This window comes from Phaeoacremonium minimum, assembly GCF_000392275.1.
Source record: "Phaeoacremonium minimum UCRPA7 unplaced genomic scaffold PA7_03_scaffold_290, whole genome shotgun sequence".
NCBI lineage: Eukaryota > Fungi > Ascomycota > Sordariomycetes > Togniniales > Togniniaceae > Phaeoacremonium > Phaeoacremonium minimum.
This window is the reverse complement of record NW_006921195.1, coordinates 201,641-225,401: the sequence shown is the minus strand read 5'-3', so window position 1 is coordinate 225,401 and position 23,761 is coordinate 201,641. Positions and strand designations below refer to the sequence as shown.

General features: G+C 52.8%; 8 protein-coding genes across 8 annotated transcripts; 5 read left to right on the top strand and 3 right to left on the bottom strand.

Annotated features, from left to right (window-relative positions):
* Positions 1–898: 898 nt before the first annotated feature.
* Positions 899–2,974, top strand: UCRPA7_3673 (putative iq calmodulin-binding motif protein; the record flags this gene model as incomplete). The annotated part of the gene is made up of 1 exon (XM_007916212.1): positions 899–2,974. One exon carries the CDS (start codon positions 899–901, stop codon positions 2,972–2,974), a length of 2,076 nt encoding a protein of 691 aa, XP_007914403.1.
* A 316-nt stretch (positions 2,975–3,290) lies between these two features.
* Positions 3,291–4,394, bottom strand: UCRPA7_3672 (putative px domain-containing protein; the record flags this gene model as incomplete). The annotated part of the gene is made up of 4 exons (XM_007916182.1): positions 3,291–3,354; positions 3,406–3,584; positions 3,656–4,283; positions 4,384–4,394. The coding sequence occupies 4 exons, from the start codon at positions 4,392–4,394 to the stop codon at positions 3,291–3,293; spliced, it is 882 nt and encodes a 293-aa protein (XP_007914373.1).
* Positions 4,395–6,958: 2,564 nt separating this feature from the next.
* Positions 6,959–7,661, top strand: UCRPA7_3671 (hypothetical protein; the record flags this gene model as incomplete). Its single annotated transcript, XM_007916209.1, has 3 exons — positions 6,959–7,064; positions 7,119–7,207; positions 7,263–7,661. 3 exons carry the CDS (start codon positions 6,959–6,961, stop codon positions 7,659–7,661), a joined length of 594 nt encoding a protein of 197 aa, XP_007914400.1.
* Positions 7,662–9,065: 1,404 nt separating this feature from the next.
* Positions 9,066–10,744, top strand: UCRPA7_3670 (putative cholinephosphotransferase 1 protein; the record flags this gene model as incomplete). Its single annotated transcript, XM_007916316.1, has 4 exons — positions 9,066–9,198; positions 9,300–9,409; positions 9,506–9,631; positions 9,713–10,744. 4 exons carry the CDS (start codon positions 9,066–9,068, stop codon positions 10,742–10,744), a joined length of 1,401 nt encoding a protein of 466 aa, XP_007914507.1.
* A 694-nt stretch (positions 10,745–11,438) lies between these two features.
* On the bottom strand, positions 11,439–12,311 carry UCRPA7_3669 (putative estradiol 17-beta-dehydrogenase protein; the record flags this gene model as incomplete). The annotated part of the gene is made up of 1 exon (XM_007916378.1): positions 11,439–12,311. The coding sequence occupies one exon, from the start codon at positions 12,309–12,311 to the stop codon at positions 11,439–11,441; it is 873 nt and encodes a 290-aa protein (XP_007914569.1).
* Positions 12,312–13,771: 1,460 nt separating this feature from the next.
* On the top strand, positions 13,772–14,709 carry UCRPA7_3668 (hypothetical protein; the record flags this gene model as incomplete). The annotated part of the gene is made up of 2 exons (XM_007916371.1): positions 13,772–13,819; positions 13,870–14,709. The coding sequence occupies 2 exons, from the start codon at positions 13,772–13,774 to the stop codon at positions 14,707–14,709; spliced, it is 888 nt and encodes a 295-aa protein (XP_007914562.1).
* Positions 14,710–14,783: 74 nt separating this feature from the next.
* Positions 14,784–16,799, bottom strand: UCRPA7_3667 (putative atp-binding cassette protein; the record flags this gene model as incomplete). Its single annotated transcript, XM_007916360.1, has 6 exons — positions 14,784–15,477; positions 15,667–16,109; positions 16,164–16,348; positions 16,400–16,464; positions 16,512–16,562; positions 16,735–16,799. The coding sequence occupies 6 exons, from the start codon at positions 16,797–16,799 to the stop codon at positions 14,784–14,786; spliced, it is 1,503 nt and encodes a 500-aa protein (XP_007914551.1).
* A 5,828-nt stretch (positions 16,800–22,627) lies between these two features.
* On the top strand, positions 22,628–23,669 carry UCRPA7_3666 (putative oligosaccharyltransferase subunit ribophorin ii protein; the record flags this gene model as incomplete). Its single annotated transcript, XM_007916367.1, has 4 exons — positions 22,628–22,764; positions 22,825–23,023; positions 23,084–23,371; positions 23,430–23,669. 4 exons carry the CDS (start codon positions 22,628–22,630, stop codon positions 23,667–23,669), a joined length of 864 nt encoding a protein of 287 aa, XP_007914558.1.
* Positions 23,670–23,761: the final 92 nt, after the last annotated feature.

Sequence of the window (23,761 nt, the reverse complement as noted above, 5' to 3'; positions counted from 1 at the left end):
AAACGTTGCCACTAAGACTCATGAGGGCTTGTCTGTCTGTCTGTCTCTCTGTCTGTCCCTGCCCCTGAGATCATTCATATGGTGACGGCAGTGTGGAGGATCCTGATGGTGTCCTATCTGGTCAATGTTGGCCACCTTAATAGACCATCCCATCACGCATAGCAGTCAATGCCAGGTATATGTGTACCTAGGTATAAGCAACAGATTCTGCCGAAAGCCCAAGGCCGCTGAAGATCGACTTCACAGCCACAAATGAACAGCGAGACGCCATTTATCTATTGTATCCTTGGGCTTCCAGCATGTGCAGACATCTCCTGGCAAGACTGGCAGCGCCACGGGATTACGCAAACAAGCAGACCACGTTCCAGAAACTGTTTTAAGCCTACAGACTTGGTATCTCTGATAATGGACCTTGGATGCGACAAACTCCCGACCGCAGCGGTCCCGTTACCTGCAAGCCACGCATCGCATAACACAGCCATTCAGCTTCTCAGGGACTGTCTGGAGCAGCGCCTCGAGGGAGGATCGGCTCCCCATCGCGTGCTCAGCTCACCCCGCTATGGAAGCGCAAGCCAGTAGGTATGCTGCGAGTTCCCAGAGACAATCGTTATCCGACTGCATCATCTCTATTCCTAGTTACCCAGGCACCTACCTTGGTAGAGCGGTTCCTGCTGACCGATTCCCAAGATAGCTGAAAAGCTGCCCGTCCCGTTATTTAGCATCACCGGGGCCAGCCCCCGACTGGAAACCCCTCTTCACTTTCCAGGAATCTCTCCTCGATCGTCCCGCTTCATCGCGAACGGATCTCTTGGCTTTACCCCAAAAGCCAATCAAGCCTTCAAGCACTCGCCAGCGTTTTGCTTTGTCTAACTAAGCTGCTTCCCTCTCTAGCTTCACTATGGCGCAGGACACCTCCTCTGGGGAGCATCCCAATGAACAGCACCCTACGTCATCCGTCCCACAGGGAGCTTCGTCCTCGACGGCCCCTCTGACCCCGCCACAGAGCCCGCCTGCTGTGGTACAGCAGCAGCAGCAGCAGCAGCAAGACAACGCCTCGGCCTCGAGGGTGTCACTGAGCACTACACGATCGGCGCGCTCGCACAGCAAGGCCTACATGGACTCGCTTGTGCCCCCGTCGAACGAGGAGTTCGCGCGCATCTCCAACGTGCAAGCCGACCGGGAGACGCAGCAGAAGCGGCGCTCGCGCGACCTCCAGCGCGAGCCCAAGTCTGCAGATCTCCCGCGCCCCGACGAGCGGCCCAAGTCCTCCCACAGCCGCGGCGGCAGCCATGGCCGTCGCTTCGGCCTGTTCGGACAGGGCTCCGGCCCCGGCCCCGGCTCCGGCGCGGACGACGCGCAGCGCGCCAAGGCCGCCGCGGTTATCCAGCGCACGTACAGAGGCTATCGCACCCGCCGGGAGATGAAGGGCCTCGGCCTCAACGCCTCGACCCGCTGGGTGCAGGCTGTCCGGGAGGCGCAGTTTAGGGAGCTGACGAGGCCGAGGGCGCGTCCGGGCGTCGGCGATGATGCCGTCGCGGCGGGCGAGAGGGCACACACGGTCCTGGACCAGCCGCCGGACGAGAACGCTGCGAGTCGCACGTCGACGGCGAGGCACAACTGGAAGAAAGCCGCGACCATTGCGCGGCGCGCTGGTGGCGACGTGGATGCTGATGATGACGAGTCTTCCTCGAGTTCGTCTTCATCGTCGTCGGACTCGTCATCTGGAGACTCCGCTTCGTCCGAGCAGAGGGAGGCTGCGCGAAAGCGAAGAGAGGAGGCGAAAGCTGCGCGCCGCAAGACTGCGAAGATGATGGGCTTGCAGTACTTCTTGGAGATGGTCGATCTTAAACATAGATACGGATCGAACTTAAGGATGTACCACGAGGAGTGGCAGAAGGCCGATACAAACGAGAATTTTTTTTACTGGCTTGACTATGGCGAAGGGAGAAATATCGATCTCGCTGCTTGTCCTCGCGAGCGCCTAGATAGGGAACAGGTCCGATATCTATCGAGAGATGAGCGGCAATACTACCTCGTACAAGTCGATGCGGAGGGCAGGCTTATCTGGGCGAAGAATAAGGCGAGGATAGATACCACCGAGAAGTGGAAGGATAGCATCCATGGTATTGTCCCAGCAGACGACCCGACGCCGGCCTTCCAACCAGTATCCGGGAACGAAACTCGACTGCTTGGAGACTCTAGTAGCGGGGAGAGCTCTGACTCTGAGGTTTCGGAATCTGAACTGGAGGCGGCGCAGGCTGCCAAGTATGCGACCGACTTTGATAACGCGAAAGGCGTGAAGAAGGTCACACATATGTCTGCCAGTACCATCTTCAACAAGCTCTTGCGCAAGTCAGTCCGCAAGAACACCTGGATCTTCGTCGCCGACACGAGCTTCCGGCTTTATGTGGGTATCAAGAATTCTGGCGCTTTCCAGCACTCGTCCTTCCTCCAGGGTTCTCGCATCTCCGCCGCGGGACTGATCAAAATCAAGAACGGGCGTTTAACCTCACTGAGTCCGCTGAGCGGACATTACCGCCCGCCAGCGTCCAACTTTCGCGCATTCGTGAAGTCTCTCAAGGAAGAAGGCGTCGACATGAAGCACGTGTCCATATCCAAGTCTTATGCGGTCTTGGTTGGGCTCGAAGCATACATCAAGACGCAGCAGAAGGGAAAGAGCTTCATCAAGAAGATTACGCACCGTCGCGACAAGCTCGTCAAGCCGGAAGAGGTCGCCCGGCGCGAGGAGGACGAAAAGGACAAGTCGCAGAGCGCAGCTAAGGAAAGGGAGTTCCTGGAGCAGCAGAGGAAAGAGGAGGAGAAAGAGCGCGAGGAGAACAGAGCGACTGTTCAGTTAATGCAAAAGATGCGAATATCGCCAAGGGTACCGGCAGGTCAAAAAGGAGATAGTAATAGGGAAGAACCGGACGCTGATTTGGCTGCAGTAGACACGAACACACGCTTAGAAAAGTAGGTTTGGGATATCAAGGGCTTGGATATATTCTTTCACGGCGTTCGATACCCGGTTATTGCCTCGACTCTCCATAGGATGGTCGCGTCAAGTATAGATGATGTAATGATATGACACTTTGCTATTCCATCTCAAGTCCCTATCCGGGCGCAGTGGCTTTATAACTTGATTATTCCAAGTTGGTTCGACGATACGAGCAATTTTATACTTGATGCTCTCTAACGACAGTGGTATATAACATTATCATTAAAACATCTTGTAATATATACAAGAAGGCCCCTCAGTCCTCTCACGATCTTACAAAGCCAGGTGGATATATTCAGTTGAAGAGAAATTCCTTCAGGACAGGTGATCCGGAGAATTCAGGGTTCAGTAAAATACAGCTATAAACAACATTAGCATGATAGGTCCGCGGTCCTGAGCAAGGGCCGTACTTTAAGAAGTATTGTAATCCAGCTCTCCGTTTCTCAAGAAAACGGGGCCGGAACTTTGATATGACACTTTTCGGTGGGAGAGATGGCACAGCAGCCTCGAAATTTGGGAAGCTATGTATAAGCTGTTGTCTGAAGTCATCGAATTCTGAATATCGTTTTCGTATGTTCATGTAGGATCCCTATCCACGGTCACGGTCAGCTTTAATCCACAGGAGCGACCACAGCGCCCGATAGCGAGACACAAACTCACACTCAACGTCTCTACCCGGATATTCCACACCACGAATGCGCCAATGTTGGTCGCGCTCCCATTCACGACGACGTGGTCCGTCACCTCGACGCTCTTGGCCCAGCATGCACGGTTGCGGTCTCGCCCGTGCGAGTTGCGAGCGCTATCGCCGCCGCTCCGGCCCTCGTCCTCGTCCGTCGCCTCGTTGTCCTGCAGCGTGATGGCGCCTGCGGGCAGGACGCTCTCGACCGAGACGCTGGACGCCGTCCGGTTGTGCGAATGCACCCAGTATGGCGGCGACGTCACCGGGGAAGTGACCCGCTCGGCGGGCTGCACCCTCAACTGCGCGGCGGCCTCGGGGTCCGTCGATGTGACGATGGGCCGCTGGACGATGCCATTACCGCTGCCGTTGCCATTGGTAGCTGTGCTCATCGTGGTCTCGGCAGCGTCATCGCTGTCCTGCTCTTGTTCCTGGTGGACAGCGTCCGGGTCGAAAGGCGGGAAGGCCTCGATGGCGGAGTCGCCGCTGGGGTTTCTGGCGTGCGCCGCGCGGGTTGTGCTGCCGTTCAGCTTGCCATTGGGCGCTGGCTTGTCAAAGAGGTGATCTGTCGCCGTCGCCATGAAGCCATGTGAGGCGGCGTTCGAACGGCTTGGATCGGGGTTATCAATTGGGATTATTCTTTTTTTCGGTCTCGGAGGTGTGTTGAAGAAACGCGGCGCAGAAGGATGGCCCGCCCGATGATGCGTACTATCCGGGCATTTAGCTTGCGACGGGAGGCCGCTTTCTGGTAGATCTGCCGATTGGCCGCTTACGTATGGTGGTGGTGCAGGGTTCTAGGTTCTGTTAGACCGATTGGGTTGTTGGTAGTGATAAAGAAAAAGAGATGACTTGGCCGCTATCTATCTCAGAGACAACATCATGGAAGTCTTCCGGATAGTATTTCTATATAGAATGATTCATTGCCTTTTCTGACAAGACTATGAGAAATCTTCAAGGTCTAAATACTTCATCAAAGCCATCAAGTACTTTGTTCTGTAGCGGGCCATGCACGGACCAATTAGTCCATGTCAGCCAGGTTTAGTGCGTCGAGACATCGAAACAGTAGGAACTAGAGGTAGAGCTCTTCGAGGTGCTAATTGGAGAGAACTAACTTCTAATAGCAAATGGAATCTGGTGGTCTAAAGCTTACAAGTCTCAAGAATCTCCAGAATCGTCTTGCTTGGCGTTGATAGAGGCAAGAGCAAAGAGTTGTAGAGAGCGATATGGCAATTTCCATCGGCATAACCAAGGACTATATGCCAAGGTAGGCATTTGATCTGATACATAGCAACTCGTTTGGGATGGGGTGTGAATCTCGCACGACTTGCACTCGACGGCTTCGAAATCCCCCTTCATAAGTCTTTCGAAGTCTGGGCTTAGGGCCATCTGGCTGGTAGTCCATTTTACATGTCTCAAACAATATCCGCCATACCGGATCGTTATCGGTTTTCAATTGTATTTCGCTCCTGACCAAGCAGATACGACCGTTTGTTTCTCACAGGTGCTCACGGCTCAGAGGATTTCATAGAAAAATGGCGAACAAATAGGACGCCGACAGTGGGCCGTCTGCTCATTTGAAACTTGATACGACAAGTCGACAGCAAGGAAAGCAGGTTGCAGTAATTGTCTCATTTTTCAGATGTTTCTGACTTATCAGACCTTGAGGTTCCATGCACATCCAGCATATCACTATTTCAACACGGTCAGCACGGACAGGTCATCGGTGCACGTACCTTGGAAATGCAGTTGGCAAACAACAAAAATCGCTGCTGTGTCTGTCTCCGGATTACATTTTGCGTGTCGGTCCTCACAGCAACCAGCATGTAGGTGAAGTTGTGTACGAAGTGTTGGTGGCGCACAGCTTGGAATGCTGAGAGTAGGGTTCGGGCTCCTCGTAACCGCCAATCACTAAACAGCTCGAAGCTCTGCCCCATCAAATAGTGCTCAAGACGAATCTCTATTTTGGGCGATGGTTCTCTCGAGTGGCTCTCAGGCCTAACAGCACCGTCAACAGACTACTTCTGAGTAGTGCGTCCGCTCGGCACATGTATAACTTGACAACGGCCAGGCCAGCTTCTCTATCTGGCACAATTCACCCGCATTGATGCTATCCACAAAGCAGGTCAGTTGGCTGCGGGGCATGCTGAGGCGGCATCAAATACGAGGCCTGAGCCCGTGAGGGGCAAAAAGAATGCTCACATTGTGGATTCCGGGTCTCACTGCAAGCTGCATGATGGGAGTCTTGGTGTGCTCGTAATGGACTGGAAATCCGGACTGTGGTCACACACGAGGCAGGCGATGGAGGCTAAAGTGTCCCGCCGTAGACGGTCTCGAGCCTACGAGGTCTACACTAACATCGATGGCGGTTGGACCATGCAACGCCATCGCCAACCACCGGTCTTTTCAGACTGGATCGCACTGCACATATGCTGGCACAAATGTCCGACAAGGCGCCTTCCTCACAGAGATCTCACGGCTACTAGGCAGAGCATCGGTGGGATTCAAGGTTTCTGAATGTAGAGAGCCTACCGGTATATGGATCAGCCTGCCACAATGATGATAGTGAGACAACAAGAAGATCGTCAAACAGTTCTATCATCCTCAGAAGCCGGTGTCAATCCAGGATTTGTTTTCTGGTGTGCCACCGGCTTGCAGCTAGCTGCAAGCCCCGAACATCCCTGCGTGCGTCTGGAGAGCTGCGGGACGCCCAAAAACGAGGACCCCCAGCTTGCCATTTGATTGAATTGGGCGCTGTGATTGGAGCGAGATTGGAGGAATGGCCTGAGAACCCTGCCGCGGGCCAAAAGCGCCCGGGAGAGCAGGGATTGTAGCTGGGAGGCTGCGAAGTCACTCCTTGTTTAAGGTGACAGTTGGAACGGAGCGCCCCATGCAACACCCTTGGCCTCCTTTTATTTTGCTCCGGACTATGGTTATGGCTCTCGGCTGGTCTGAGGGTCACTGTCTCTCTTTAAAGCTCCACCCCCGGCTCACATTGGGTGCTTCCTCTCGTTCTTTGGTCTCGCAATCTGCCATCTCGACCTTCAATCAGGGTCCCGACTCTCGCTGTAGCTGTTGTGTTGTTGTCGAAGTTGAATCTCTCTTCGCTTTCTTGTCCGCCTCGCTTGGACATTATTTTCATATAATCTTTTTGTTATTTCAGCTGTCGTTTGCTCTCCGATAATATTGTTTATCCTAATACTCTTAATTCATAATACTCACGATCGAACTACTACTTTTATCCCTTCCGAGCTTCTCAGTACACTCCATCTCCCCGATATCCCATCATGCCTTCGTTCAAGACCGCCTTCCTGGCCCTGGCCGCCGCCCTCGTTGCAACCGTGCAAGCCGATTACTACATCAACCCCGACAGTGTCCCTCTGTCTACAAGGAGTATGTCTGATATCTAGTGGCAGACAAATGCCAATTGCTGACGCAAATGCACAGAGCAGTGGTGCCAATATGAGCTGAGCACATGCCCTTCGATCTGCAACGACGAGGGAGCCGGTGGTGCCAAGGAGAACTCGTGTGACCCAGTAAGCAAATCTTCTACCTATGAGTCGAAGCCGAGAGACTAACCATGCACTGCAGAACACTCTCACCTACGCATGCCTGTGCAACAACAACCTCCAGCCCAACGTGTCCGAGTACAGCCTGAGCCTGCCGTACTTCACCTGCACGGAATGGGGCAACCAGTGCGTCAACGGTTGCGGAGGCGACTCGTCGTGCCAGGCCGACTGTCGGCAGGACCACCCGTGCGGTGCTCTCAACCCGACCCGCGTCAACAGCACGACCAGCTCCACGATGGCGGCTACCGGCACGAGTGGTGCTACGGCCACGGGCGACACGATCTACACCGGCCTGGGCGGATCTACGTCGACCTCCACGCCCCAGGACAACTTTGCCCCCGGCACCTTTGAGATGGCGCGTGTGTACACGATGCTGCTCAGCATCGGGGCTCTCTTCGCAGGTTTCACGTTCATGCTGTAAAATGCGTGGCCGGTGACCTGTACTACTTGACTAAAGTCTGAAAAGGCTTGTATCAGACCCCCCAAGCTGTAAGGAAGTATGGCGGTGAAGTGAGGACCATGAAAGAAGTGCTGCGAATGCAGCAGGAGTGTGGGCAGATTGAACTGGAGGAAGACAAGGGACGACTAATCATATTCCGGTGCGAGCAAGTAATGCTTTTAATGTTTACTCAGCCTGTACCTGTCCACAAGGGCATCAATCGGAGCCTTGGTGGCTTGGGGCAGACATCACACTACCTGGGTCGTCCAGGGGAAAGGACAGCGTCGATTCGGCGTTACAGACGTCTGGGCGTATTGGCTAGACTGCTAGATTTCAGGTGTTTTCGGAGAAGGCAGCAGCAATGGAGAAGAGATCCCAATCTTGCAAGGGATCGAAGTCATGCCTCATCACATTGTCATCTGCTCTCCTGTGTTCTGATCTGTCCGTTCTACGAATAACTTATTGTAAGTTAAGGTAACGGGCTGTCCCGTTAACATGTCCATTTTGGAGACGAAAAGAAGTGGAGCCGGGATGTACTATGTAGACCGGCGCCGTCCCAACACATATGACCTCTTTACTACCTGTTACTGGCCTGACCGCTAGTGTTCTAAGGAGAAACTGATAGATTGAGATATGTGAGCACGATGGCATTTGTACATAACATCTACGTGCAGATGCAGCGGCCGATGTCTGCAAGCTTATCGAGACTACTAGATCGGGATGTCATTATGCATTGTAGACTTTTGAGTTGGATGCTCAGCCTAATACGCAACTCTACCAAGGTACTCGTCTACCGCCTCTGATGATTCACCATCGCTTTCACGTGTCAGAAATGGCGGCCGGGAAGGGGTGGAAGATGCGGGAAAGCATCATTGCACTGAAGGAGGTGAGGTACAGCAAGTTTCAGGCCGCTGATTCGTGATAATCCCCCGAGAGGGTGCCCCGGTGTGTGTGCGTCCTCCGTCCTGTGAGCTCAACAGAAAAGCTACGGTATTCCCAGTGGCTGCTGGGGGACAGCTACGGTCTAATTAGTGGAAGCCCGGGGTGGTGGTCGTGTCGTGGACTCGTGGTGGGACGGCTGCCAGGGGCTAAAATTGCCAGATCGGAGATGTCTCCAGTCATTGGGAAGCCCCCGACTTCGTCTCCGTCCAACGTTTTGGAAGCACCGACTTGCATCCATCCACCCAGCCAGCCAGCCAACCAACCAACTAACCAACTAACAACCAACTAAATAGCCAGCAGTCTACCTGTCTGCTGCACCTGCTGCGCCTACTGTACTGCACGTCAACTATACCTACCTACTAAACCGTCTCCGCCGCCGTATGTGCATCGCGCCGTCTCTCTTCTTTTTCTCCCTCTTCTCTCTCTCTTTGCACACATCCCCTCATGTCTCTTCCTATCACAGAGAATGTTCCCGTGAACAATTCCTCTCTTCCCTCCAAGCTCGAGACGCTATACAGCAACGGCCTGCGCTCCCTCAAGCAGCAGGGATCCGACACCATGGCGCCCGACAATAGCAGTGAGTTGGCCCTGAACCCCCCCTGCCCCACCAAAAAATGTCTTGTCGATCCAGGGACGCGCACCACAGCACAGCGCAGCAGACTGACAATGGAGACGCAGAGCGAGCCGTCGCCGAGTGCATCTCGGAAGACGCCCTCATTCACTTGAAGTCCTACAAGTACTCGGCCGTCGACAAGTCGCCCGTCTCCCATTATATCCTGCGACCTTATGTACGAGACCATCCCTCCCCCCTGCAGATCACAGCGCCGCGAACCCGTGCGGCCCCTTGAAGGTACACCGCCAGCTAAGAAATATCCCATGAACAGTGGAATGCGGCCGTCGAATTGCTGCCGCTATGGCTGGCACCGAACATGGTCACCATGATCGGCTTCTTCTTCATCCTGGCAAACATTGTGCTGCTCGTCATCTTCATGCCCGATCTGGTGGGACCGGTATGTCGTGCTGATACCCCCTCTTCCCTTGAGCTACGATATAAGGGTCTACATGCTGACGATTTGCTTTCGTGGAATCAGGGCCCGGCATGGCTTTACTACAGCTTCGCCCTTGGTCTGTTTATGTATCAGACCATGGACAACATTGATGGCAAGCAGGCTAGGAGGACGGGCACGTCAAGTGGCTTGGGCGAGCTCTTCGACCACGGTATCGATTCACTCAACTGCACCCTGGCTAGTTTGCTCGAGACAGCCGCCATGGGCCTGGGCACATCCAAGGTCGGCGTATTTACCGCGCTATGTCCCTGCCTACCGATGTTCTTCTCTACCTGGGAGACTTATCACAGCCACACCCTGTATCTAGGCTATGTCAACGGGCCGACCGAGGGTCTCCTGATCGCATGTGCCCTCATGGCTATTTCTGGGTACTACGGCCCGGCCATCTGGACGACACCCATCCGCGACAATCTCGGCAAGGACCATCTCTTCGGATATGCCGACCAGTTGGGCGATTTGTGCGTGCGGGATATCTGGGTGCTGATCATTGTGGGCGGCTTCTTCGTGCACGTCCCCGGCTGCATCAAGCACGTCGTGCAGGCTCGGCACCGGCAGGGCCTGCCCATCGCCCCCGTGTTCCTCGAGTGGACGCCGTTCACCATCTACGCATGCTCCATCGCCGCGTGGCTGTACAGCCCGTACTCGACCCTCTGCTCCGAGAACCACCTGGTGCTCTTCTGCATCACCATGTCCTTCGTCTTCGGCCGCATGACCACCAAGATGATCCTCGCCCATCTGACCCGCCAGCCCTTCCCCTACTGGACCGTCATGCTGTTCCCCCTCGTCGGCGGCGCTCTCCTCGGCAACCTGCCGCGCTTCGGGCTGCCGCAGGTCTCTGCGCAGGTCGAGCTGTACTACCTGTACGGATACTTCATCTTCGCGGCGATCGTCTACTTCCGCTGGGCGTTCCTCGTCACGAACGCCATTTGTGACTTCTTGGGCATCAACGCCCTGACAATTCCGTACGAGAAGCAGATGGAGAACAAGCGGCTGCATCAGGTCGCCAACGGCCAGACGAACGGGATACTCAACGGCTCAACAAAGAGAAAAGACTAAAGTGGCCGGTGCGACGGCGCTGTAATAGATAGAACCATTACAAGGCTTCTAGAGAAGTGCAAGCTTCAAAACTTGATCGTCGATGACGATCGATTCTGTTTCGAGAGTATGAATGCGCTCGATATGAAAAAAAGGGGGTTCCGCTAGCTGCAAGTCAGCCGGCGCGTCGATTGATACGGGATGCTTATAAGCATTGGGCTTTTTTGGGGCGGGCCGGGGGCATTTTCGAAAAAGTAAGGCATCATTAATTAGCATTCAACTGGCGTTGAGGGGCCTTCATGACTGAATTTTTTGGTCGTCTTTGTTGATGTTGATACAGTACTCCATATAGAGGAGGCAAAGCATTTGTTATAGAGCCAGCCGGCAGAGTGTCGGGATTACGTGCAGCGTTTTTAATAGCTTGAGGTCGACTATACTCAACGTATAAGGCACAAATTGATTCATATAACCTATTTGGTGGTAGGCTGTGATGTGCAGGGTCGTATGGCAAGACCAATGCGTTGGCTGAAACCCCTTTTTTCTGTCGAGGAGGATCAAGCACATGCAAATCAGACAAGAACGAAAGAAGGTAGGATCAAGTGAGATTTATTTATACCAAAGCTAACAATTACCGAACACCAAAGCTTGCAGCGCAGATCACCGAAGTAAGCACTTTATTCAACAACCGATAGAATCCCCCCTTTTTGCCCCCAGTCTAATAGTCCGTCGTCCGCGCAATCGCCTCCCACTCCTCGAGGATCTTCTCCGTCTCCCTGATCTTCTGCCTGATCACCTCGACGCAGTCCGAGCCGAGGACGAGCCTGACGGGGATCTCCCTGCCGGCGGCGACGCCGCGCTTGGTCAGGACGTCGACGATGACGCGGGCGCCCTTGGCCACGTCGCCGGGCTGATTGTTGTTGTACTGCTCGAGGCCCTTGCGGACCTCGTGCGCCGGCGTGCCGTCGTACACGGCCAGGTCGCGCGCCGCGCGCACGCGGTGCACGCTGTCCGTGCCCACGTTCAGGAACCCCGTGCGGAAGTAGCCCGGCTCGACGACGCACGCGTCGACGCCGAACGGCTTCAGCTCGCCGGCCAGGCCCTCCGTCAGCCCCGTCACCGCGAACTTGGTGCTGCAGTACAGCGCCACCGCGGGCCCGGACGACCACGAGCCCAGCGAGCCAAAGTGCGCGATCGCGCACTGGTTGCCGTCTGCGGCCGCCTGGCGCAGGTACGGTGCGGCGGCGCGCGACACGTTGGCTGCCCCGAAGACGTTGGTCGCAAAGGTTGCTGCCATCTCCGCCTGGCTGACCTCCTCGACGGCGCCCTCGAGGATGTAGCCCGCGCAGTTGATGACGTGCGTGATCTTGCCGTAGATGTCGTTGGCCGCCTTGAACTGGGCGTCGAGCGCCTCTTCAGGGGCGGTCACGTCGAGGTCCAGGACGACCGCGCCGGCTGCCTCGAGCTCGCTGAGCCGCGAGGCTTTCCGCGCCGTGGCGATCACCTTGTGGCCGCGCTTGAGGGCCTCGAGGGTTGTGTGCTTGCCGAAGCCGCTGCTGGCGCCGGTGATGAGGAACACGAGGTCGGCCATTTGTGTGATGTTGATGGTTTTGTTGAATGTTGGTATAGGAGTTGTGGCTTGTTGGCTTGCGTATACGAAGATGAGTTGCGAGGATTGCTTTTGCCTCTAGATTGTTGTGGACTGTGATGAACGACAGCCTCAGACTTGATCGCGATGTCTCAACCTTCTTATAGAAGTGTTGTCGATGCAGAATATGCCATTGAAGTGAGTTAGGCCAATCTCCTAAATCCACAAACAACATTACGGACGATATGTCCGCAAGATAAAATCCGCGAGCGTCATGGTGTTTCCTCTATCACATGGCTGGTGATGTAAATGACGCCTGTATGGGGAAGGACATTGGCAGTCCGAACATCGTCGGAACTAAGCCAAGACCTGCGGTCTCAAAAAGCCAACGAATTGCAGCCATTGAGTGAAGAAGCCACCAAGCCAAGTGGAGGAATCGGTGGAACTCTATCAGGTCTTCCCGGTTCTCTCTTTCCAAAATTTAGGAGTTGTCGAGAAAGCCGATGTGTTAAGTAAAGAGAGTGATGTGGCTTGCGAGGGGAGCGTATCGGCGATTAGGTCATCGCCGAAAGGGGATTTAGACGTCAGGAGGATCACTTAGCATCGATGGCGTCGTTTGCCAAGCCAATCCTTCGGCTGTACGAATGTCTCACTTCGGTTTATTAAACGAAAACGATTCACGCGCCCTCTCCCTGATCCCAGAAGCCCGTCCGTCCTGACAGCGCCGTAGTCTGACCCCACAGTTCGCAAAAGTGCGAGGCATCAGCTCGGTCCGCGCCGTGACGGCACATGGATCAACATATCTGACTCCGGAGTCATCGGCTCTTTAACCGACACGGAGTCGGCCATGGTAAGACGGTCAACGGCATTCCCACATGTCTGCCGCAACCGAAGAGGCCATGGATCTAGCTCAAGCATAGTTCCACAGTGATCTCTGCCCATCTTGGAACACGAAGGATCAAGACGACGTGCTCCTCCCGTCAAACCCACTCCTCACACATCTGGTCTTGCCATATCCAGGACCCTGTGCTCTATATGCCCGTGCAGATACGCAGTTACGCTCCTGGTATCGGTAGATATGTTACATGGTTACTGCATGGCATTGAGCAGCCCCTTGATTATATAGTCCTTCTCCCTGATTTGTTCCACAACCTCGCTGTCTCCGCGTTGTCGGGGGGTCAGTTCGGCCCCTCGGACTCCTTAGGCAGCAGAATAAAAGCAGGCTCGGATCGGATAGCACACGAGCGCGCCAATTGATCGACACTAGCAGTATTGCGCCGCATACTGCCCGTCTAGAGGGTGTAAGATTGGTTCTTATTGAACATGTAGTAGTCATTGTCGTTGCATAATGGCCGTGTGTTGGGCCGCCAGGCAGTGAGATTTTCGTCTCCTTCTAAACGGGGCCATGTGAGCGAGCCGTGGTGCTTTTATCGTCTAATCCTCATCACACGAGCAGACACACAATGCGCTCCGGACCGGCGGGACCAAACTCTATTGAGCCTCCAACCAAGGTCTCGACGATCCCTCGCGCGCGCCCCTGAGCAATACTTAAAAGTAGTAGACCGCCGCCGCCCCCAACCTGCTGCTGTTGCCGCTGCTCTTCTTCCCCTCCGCCTCGTTCGGCCGGATCGAACGTCGTCGTTCCACCATGGCGACCGGCACCACCGACTATCAAGCTGCCCCTGAGAGGTTCCCCTGGGAGACACCTAAGCCCGTCGGCGACTTCTGGACGCCCCTCGACGCCGTCCGCCAGCATCTCGGCCGCCAGTTCCTCCTCGTATTCACTCCCGCCGAGACCGCGGCCCTACCGCTCGATCCCAGACTGCCCACGCGCGCCAAACTCGAGCTTCTCTACAAGATCGCCCAGGACCGGGTGGCTCGCGATGCGCTCGGCCCCCCAGGGATGCTGACACCGGAGCAGTATGCCCAATGGCGCCACCAGCAGTACCTGCTCGAGTCGCTGGAGGAAGAGCTCGAGCTGTACGACACGGCCGAGGCGCGAGAGCACACGCTGATGGCCGCGTACGAGGCTAGGACTGACAATGTGCGGAAAGCGCCCACAGATCTCGGCGCCCTGAGCGGGCTAGCGTGGTTGAAAATAAAGCAAGGTCAATATACGCTCGCCGAGATGTACGCAAGACGGTTCCTCCCTATGGCGCAGAACTTTGTCTCGCTGGGACCAGACTCGCCGCAGGCAATTGGCGGGATGAGGATTCTCATCGAAGCGCTAGGGAGACAGGGGAAGTTTGCGGAGGCGAGGCAGTTTAATGAAGAGGGATACAGGGTAATCCAAAATATGACGGTGGGCAAATTCAGAAAATACGCGGCGGAGGAGCTCGAGGCGATGAACGAGCTAAGAGCAAATCTAAATAAATGGGAGGCAGAGATTCAATGGCGATGACGAGGGCTTGTTATTTTTGTGTGTTTTTGTGCCAGCGTTCTAGCATTTTTTGGAGTTCCTGCCATGGGTTCTATCTAGATATCCTCCGCACCCCCTATTTTCTCAACCTTGCCATCTTTCATCCAAACAACAATATCCTTCTCAGGCCGCATCCTCTTGGCGAATGCGCCGAGCTTATGCGTGACCATGATTACAGTGTGGCCGTGATTGATGATTTCCTCTTCAATGATGTCGTACATGTTTGACTCGGTTACGGGGTCAAGCGATGCTGTCACCTCATCGAGAAGCACAATTGGCTTGCCCCTTGGCGTATCCGAGTACGCTGCGGAGCTCCCAGGAAGCTCCGAAGCAATCTTGATCTGCACTAGGGCTCGTGTTAGAGACAAAAGCTGTGACTGTCCAACAGATAGCGATGGCAACGCCACAAGTGGTTGCTCGAGCAGCTCCGAAATCCGTTCCCGAACACTTTCGTCAGTGTCATCATCAGCGCCGCCAAGAATAGAAGGCTCTGCATGAGCAAAGTGTGACCAAAGCGCAGTGCGTTTCAATAGATCAACGAGCAGGCTCTCCGAGGCTTCAAGATACGGGTCGAGGTTGAAGCGGAGTGATGCATCAGGAAGAAGGAACGCATCTTGCGAGACGGTGATAAATGCTCGTCGGCGAACCGCTGCATGGGAAACGGCGCTGATGTCTACACCATCCACCGTGATAGAGCCAGATTCGACCTCTAGCAAGCGGAGGAGAGTCAAAAGCAAAGAAGATTTACCACTAGTTAGTATTAGCATGTCGCATGTACGAATGCCAGTTTTCTTCCCTCACCTCCCAGTCCGTCCACATATTACAGCTGTCTGGCCAGGGGCAACTTGGAGATCTACCTCACGAAGGGCTAAGGCATCGGGACTATGTAGTGTTAATACTTTTCGAAAGGAAAAGAAGCAGGTATAGTACTCGACTTACTTGTACGATGCTTTCACGCGATTGAAATAAACATTACCAGACGATGGCCATGCGGTTGGAACGGTTACCTGTGTTCCAGCAGAATCGTTCAAAGATTCCTTCGGCGTGTCATTTTCGACCTCCTTTAGACGCGCAATAGCACCAAGTCCTATTTCAATATTTGTGAACCATGTCACAAGGCTCAAGAGAGTCGTGTTGGCAACGATAATCAAGTTCAGTGCGACTCCTACTTGGCCACCTGTGGTTGAGCCCCTGAGAGCAACGGCAAGCGCGATGGTGCCAATAGCAAGCATCGCAATCAACAGATCAAGGACAACGTTGAGCCACCTCTGAAGGCAGAAGAGTAAGTAGAATGGCCGCTGTGAATCGTCTAGGTGCTTGGTATTGTCATCGGCGATCTCTTTCTGCCAGCCAAAAGCTCTGATTGTCGCAATGCCTTGAGCCTATGAAATGGTTAGCGCTGCCCAAGCACGATATCAGAGTAAGCGAAAGCCAACCGTCTCGAGGAAACTCGAATAAACCGCTGATCTTGACTCTAGTTCAAGATATCGCAGCTGTCGAGATGTGCGCAAATACACTTTCTGGACAATGTACACAATAATGGCACAGAATGGCAAGGTCAAAGCAAGCCGATATTGAACGACTAGGAGGATCGTTGTCTGCATAATCAGCTTGCAGATTTCTGAGAGAATACTGTCAGCATGTCACTTTCTCATCCCACGAATTCACTTACGAGTAATGAAGCCTTGAGTCGCAGCTGCTAGTTGCTTATCGACAAGCTGAATATCTTGACCAAACCTAAGATGGTCAGGAAACGGACCTGATCTCGCGATGGCATGACGTACCTATTCAAGATGTTCCCTGACTGTGTGCCAGAGAAATATAGTAAAGGTGCACTGATAATGCGTCAGTTCCCGTAATGTTCAAACAAAGGTCGATGTATCCTCACCCCATAATCGCTCGAAGAAGACGTTCGTGAAGCTTGATACCTGCAGTTGGAGCTATCCGGAGACCAGTAGTCCTTTTCACGTAAGAAGCCAGCCAAAGGAAGACAGTGAGGAACCTTACCACATGTTGCCATCTGTGGAAATCCAAGCTGTGAAGATGAGACAAAAATACACGACAATAAACATTGCTTGATTTGCGTCGGACTCGGTCCACCATTTAAGCCAGTATTGTGTGAAGGAAGTGAAGAAGGAGTAAGACGCAGTACATCCTGTCATGATAGCAATGTTTCTAACACCAGCAGACTTGAAGTAGTACCCTGCAGCCTAATTAGCATCTTTACGTTTTCAGATCTCGATTTGCACCTGCCGTAAAGCGATATGTCTCCATTCTTCCGACTAAGGTCCTTTGAGGCATCTGTAAGAGCGGAATTTGGTTGCGGTTTGGTTGGAATCTGTCGCAAAGCAACGAGATCTTCAGCGAGTTCATCATTTTCCGGATGAATGATATGAGCGATCTGCGTGCTATGGTCTTTGAGACTTTCCCACGGTCCCTGCTCCTGAATAGTTGATTGGCCAAGTATTGCCACAGTGTCCGCCAGGGGAAAGTGTTTCGCTACTGCGTGTGAGTATTGATGAAAACGCAATCAATAGAAGACCACTAGGGTAACACATGACTTACTCGCAGTTGTAACCCAGAACACTGTTGCTTGGCTTTTCCTAAATAACCCCTTAGGACCAAGGAGATTATTGACGACTTCGGTCTCTGTTTTTTCATCCAAGCCACTGAAAATATCATCTAGGATCACGATCTCATACCGTGCATAGATGGCCCGGGCAAGCGCCTATTTTGTGTAAGTGAATCTGAATGAGATCGGTTCCGGTCTACTTACGACTCGTTGTCTTTGACCACCTGAAAGGTTCATGCCCTTGTTTCCAACTACTGTATCATCTCCTTCAGGAAGTGATTTGAGGTCTTGCTCGAGACAACATAATTTGACAACCTGCTCGTACCATGTTTTGTCTCTTGTATGATCTGGTATAGGGCCATAAATAACGTTCTTTATCGTCGAATTTGGAAGCCACGCTGTCTGTGAGCAGTAGCTTATCATCTTCGAAGAAACAGTCACCCTTCCGCTCTGAGGAGTAAGCTCCCCAAGGATAGCTCGAGCAAGAGTTGTCTTCCCTGCTCCAACAGCACCAGCACAAATTGCAACAGAGCCTCGAGGAATTTGGAGATTAATATCTTGAAGAACGGTACGAGATGTCGACCGATATGCAAGGGCGACGTTACCAAAATGTATTGCGAATTCTGGTTCGTTGCTGCCATTTGTAGCCAGTGAAGGTTTAATGAGCTCAGTCTTGATGAGACGTCTGTCTTCATTCGGAGAGTTCAAAAGGTAAGACTGGATTCTCTCAAAGCTCGAGAAGGAAGCAATAGCACGCGGCACGATTGTCATGATCATGTTCGCTGGGTGAGTGACCATAGATAGAATGGCAACTGTCGTAAATGCGGTTTCCGTATCAAGTCGAGCCCCTCTCCACTCTTGAAGAGAAGCGTAGAGAACCACAGTCAAAACTGGCGCAAACAAGCCGAGAGCATTTGCTACAAACGTATAAGCGTAAAAATATCCCTTTGAACGATAGCATCAAGAAGACTCACCACTTACACCGTAAGCGAACATCATCCAACGGACGGACCCCGCCGCCTCCATTTCCCTTTTGCGTGTGTCCTGTATATGATTTTCGACAGCATCTTGTAAGCCTGTCATCTTGATAGTCTTGATTGAACCTAAGACGGAGCTCGTCACAGAGATACGGTTCTGAGTTGCTGCATTCCAACGACCTTGCCTGGATTTGAGGTTGTTGGCAACATATCGGCTCACTTGAGAACATACTGTGTATAATCAGCAAAGATGCGAATGAGACGATGCATATCGAAGCGATATTCTTACTAGCGATAATGCATAGAGGCAAGGGCCAGACCCATCCAACTTCTCTTGCCAACAAGATGACACCGATGACGACCTCAAGCACTTGAGCCCATGTCTCATGGAACATTTCAGCGGACTCCTCGAGAGCTCCGACGTCGTTGCTCATGAGAGTCACGATTTTCCCATCCTCGCTGCCTTCATCTCGACCGATTAAAGTTGTGCTATGAATCAGGCCCACAAGACAGCCGCGTATCATGACTTTGACCCGGTTTGAGCCATGTCTGTAGACCGCTGTGGATACCTAAAGAGTCAAGAGTTAAGAATTAAGTTGTCCTAACAAACATAGAGGGTCCGAGAAACCTACTGCAAGACCAACATATACGATGATAGCTGTAATGATGATCCAGTACCCAGTCACTGATGTATCTTCCGAGGTGGATGATTCCACGACATAACGAATTGCTTGTCTTATGAGTACAGGCTGTCCAAGACGGAAGATGGTGAGGAAGAGACGTGGTATTATCACAGCAGAGAATGGCTGTAGAAGACAATGCAACAGGACTCTGAGCAGTGTGCTTTTATTTTCAGGCTTCGCTGTCAGTGGTCTAATTAGCAACCGGAGTCATGACTACGTCTATTCGCAATAAACAAACCTCGTTGGTCCCAGGCGCGAAGAATATTTCGTCGTAACAACCCTGACGAGAGCTTCTGATCTGTCGATGGCAGCTGATGGCCTACTAGCACATTCTTGTACCCTTGGGCGAGGACAGGGTTCACCCACCAGAAGAACACCCTGCCGAGGAAACTAGTCGCTTCTTCAGGAGGAAGTTCTTTATACTTGTCAAGCAGGATCGACTTCGTTTCCTGACATTCGAGTACGCATGCAAACAGCTTTACCACAAGCTGCGTAAGAAGACTCGTAGTAAACGATGTTGAACCGGGTACGGTGAGAGACAGTGTGTGGCATATTGAAGATGCCAAAAGATAGCCAATAATCAAGTCCGAAGGCCGGACCGAACGCTGATGCTCCTGCCACGAAAGTAGACATAGTCCTAGAGACGCAACAGCTGAGACAGAGATGGCGACAAGGTCGAATACACTTCCACCAATTGGCCGAAAGAGCGGTAGTGTGATCTCTACAAGTGCGTAAATAGCAACGCTTGCCTTGGACACAATTAGACTCGAAAGACTAAGGCAGAGGTTTCGACTTGCGCAAGCGGACTCACACTCTTGATCTTTCCAATTCGACTAGGTCGGACCTTGACTGGCGCATGGTGCAATTGCCAAAGTCTCCATGGAATTGACAAAAGGAAAACTACACTGAGAAAAGAAGAGGCAATCGCTATACAATCTTCAGTTGCGAATGACGGATACAGCATTGTTGAAGTACAAAGAGAAACGAGAAAGAGGTCAGAGGTTGAACATGTCTCAACGTCTCGCCTGAGCTTGTTAGGCATATATAATCCTTTCTTCGACGTCTTAATCAGTATCTATGTCGTATGCAGCCATAGCGGCGCAGCTGCCACCATACCGCCGGAGATCCGCCGCATGTCCCTGTAATACGAGATGCTTTTGTCGAATCGGCCGGGGTTCAATGCACGTTCTCCAAGTTGACGCCGACGGATATCTCTTCATTGTGTATATGAAGAAGGTTTGATCAATCCCGATATCGACATGAGGTTGTCTGGAAAAGGCAGCTGGGTTTTGTAGGCAAGTGCTTCCAGCAATACCTAGTTGCGATCAATGTCGATTAGTGCTAGAGATCGACTTATATGAAACAAGAAGTAAAGTGATCTCACCTTCCAGATCCTATCCATACGATTGGTGTTCTTATGAACTAATCTTCAATATTGATACGTATTGTACAGCATGATTACACCTCACCTCGAATCTCAAGCCATCCGTTCGATGCTGTCCAGGTACAATCGAATGTCAGGCTCGGCATTTAGGGACTCTAGTCTAGATGGTACCTGAAATGCAGGGCCTGCCCCACCATCTTGGGCCCCGGCAGATCGGGCCAGTCCCGCGTTTTTAGCGTGTCCTTAGCGACCTGATGCACTTCCAGCCCTTTGTTAGGATGGTATTTCGCGCCAGTCTGTCCTCAACGACGATATCAGACATCCCTAGGGCATGATGCTGCACATGGAGAGGGTCAAACAGTAACCCACTTGTAGATCGCCATAAGGCGTTCGTGTAACCAGAACATGTCTCGCTTCAGTCCTGCCCTGGGGCTCACGCTTCTGGTCATCTGCTCGCTGCTGCTACCCGCGCTCGCTTACACAGTCCTGTCGGACAACAGTCTAAAAAAGATCCCTGGGGCAGGTCTCGACTTTGACATACATGACGGCGCATTGCTTGCCCCAATTTTGATACCACGGGTGCCAGATACGCCTGGGTCTCTGAAGGTTCAGCAGCACTTTGTTGACTTCTTCACGAAGACTTTGCCCCAATGGACGATAGAGTGGCACAACTCAACCTCTTTGACGCCTGCCACGGGAGACAAGCTAGTTAACTTTCGGAACCTCATATTTCGGCGCGATCCGCCCTGGGCGGCTGTTGGAGATGTCGGCCGCTTGACCCTCGTTGCCCATTATGACAGTCTTTATCGGCCAGAGGGCTTTATCGGAGCCACGGACAGCGCCGCGCCTTGCGCCTTGCTCATGCATATTGCGAGGAGCGTGGACGAGGCTTTATCCAAACGATGGGAGGAAATGGAGGCTGCAGGCGAGACCGGTGATGGCTTGGAGGAGGAAAAAGGCGTCCAGATTCTTCTGCTGGACGGCGAAGAAGCGTGGGTCTCGTGGACTGATACGGACTCGATCTACGGATCGCGTGCCCTGGCCCAGCATTGGGAGTCAGAATTGCATCCCGCCATGTCCATTCATAAGAGCCCTCTCGACTCAATCAGTCTTTTCGTTCTTCTGGATCTCTTGGGAGCAGAGAACCCGCATGTTCCTTCTTACTTCAAGTCAACCCACTGGGCATATCAGCATATTGCCAGTATCGAGGACCGGATGCGAAAGCTTAAGCTTTTAGAGACAAGACCAAAGACTCATTTCTTGACCGAGTCGGGAAAGTTGCCAACGCAATTTGGCCGGGGTTTTGTCTCGGACGACCATATCCCATTCATGGCTCGCGGCGTTAATATCCTCCATATCATCCCAACGCCGTTTCCGCGGACGTGGCACACGATGCAGGATGATGGCGAGCACCTTCACGGCCCAACCCTTCAGGACTGGGGTAAAATCATGACGGCATTCGTCGCTGAGTGGATGGACCTTGAAGGGCATCTTCCGACTCCACCAAAGGTGAAAGTGCATGGTGAAGAGAAGTCGGAACTATAGAGGTAGCATACACAATCGATCTGGATGGGCTGGCGGGCATTACCTGACCTTCAGGATTAGCACGGCCTCTCATCATGGCCACCGCAAAGGGGTCGTGATCGCATGCAATTCCATCCCGATCTCTTTGAATGAAAGAGCTGCTGGATTATGTATGCTGTCCAGGACTCACTTTGAGGATTCATTAAAGCAATGCTCTAGCAGCAAGAGCATGAGCCTAGATACACAGGTGGCACATTAGGAAACTAGGGTGGATCCTAAGATTTCAGCCACTGGGAATCATTTGCATGGATGACGTTAAATGTATATCTTGGTACAGGAGCCACATTGTATTGTGATCCTCGAATTGGCGGCATGCTTATGCGTGGGCAGCTATGTTAGATCCGATTCAAGGGGATCTGGTGTATCCACGCTTCCAAAGATAGACTGTTAGATATCCTACATGACTATTGATGCTAATTAATGCAAGTAAAAGGAAAATAATAAGATAATCGTGTCTTGGATGATAAACCTTGCCAATATTCAAGAGAAAAGGGGTGAAGTTGTAGGGCACTCGTGATTGAGCACGTGATTGACAACACCCCTGGATCACTAGCGCATTGAGACGCCTGACGCCACGTAACAAGCTCCAAGCTACAAGAGCTCTGGAACAAGTGTTCTTTGGAACCTCCCCTTCAGCCTCGCCTAACCTGAACCGCCTTCACGGGTTCATAGTGTTTCGCACAACACACAACAACACAAAATGCGGTTTTCAGGGTCGCTCGTTTCCACGCTTCTGCTGGCAGCAGCTGGCGCTGTTCAAGCAGCATCTTCCTGGGGATTTGATGAGGGAAGCATCTCTGTGACCTCTAAGAAGGGCCCTGATGGCATCAAGGAGAAGTAATTAACGGACCGCTCATAGCTCAATTGATGAAGTTGAATGCTAACCCAATTGAATAGACTGAGCCAAAAATCTCCCTTGTCGAAGGTCGTCACATTAGGAAGCCAGGATACCGTCACAATTAGCTTGACTGCGAAGGACAATGGCAAGGCGAAGCGACCACACCAGGCGTTCGTGCTTTTGAAGGACGAGGAGACTGGTTTGGAGGCACCCTTCCCTCTGACTGTCAAGGATGACGGAAAGGCGAAGGTTCAAATCGTATGTTTTGCATTATGCCATTCTGTGTCTGGTCAGATGTAGTTGACAAAGATGGGACAGTCTCAGAAGGATATCCCCGTGCAACTCCTCTCAACTCCGAAGCCTCTGAAGGCCACCGTCGTTCTCGCATCCTTCGGTTCAGCCCAAGGCCTCCTCAGCCCCGTGTTCGACATCGAGTTCAATCTCGACCCTAACGCGGCTGCGCCCGCCGCCGAGAAGCCCCTTCGCTACGGCAAGCTATCCGAGATCCACCATATCTTCCGGGGAGATCCTAAGAGCCCTCCCATGGTGGTGTCATTCTTCTTCACAGTCGTGGTCCTTGCGCCACTGCCATTGCTTCTTGGAGTGGTACGTACCTAAAGTTCTATCCAGTTGCGGGGAGCATGTACTAATTCATCTGGAACAGTGGTTTACGCTCGGCGCCAACGTCGATCATCTCTCGAAGGCGGTCTCAGCGGCTCCCCTGTCCTATGCCGCTTTCATCGGCTCCATCTTCGCGATGGAGTTCGCGTTCCTGCTATACTACAGCACCTGGAATCTGTTCCAGCTTCTCCCGGCGGTTGGTGTCCTCTCGACAATCATCGTCTTCAGCGGCAAGAATGCGTTGGGCGAGGTACAAAGCCGACGACTAGCTGGTGAGCGTTAAGACACGCGGAAGCATTGAAGTTCAGCGTCTCTTGATAACAATATGGCGGTTCTACATCTGTCTGAGAATAGATGGTCTCGATGTCAAGATGT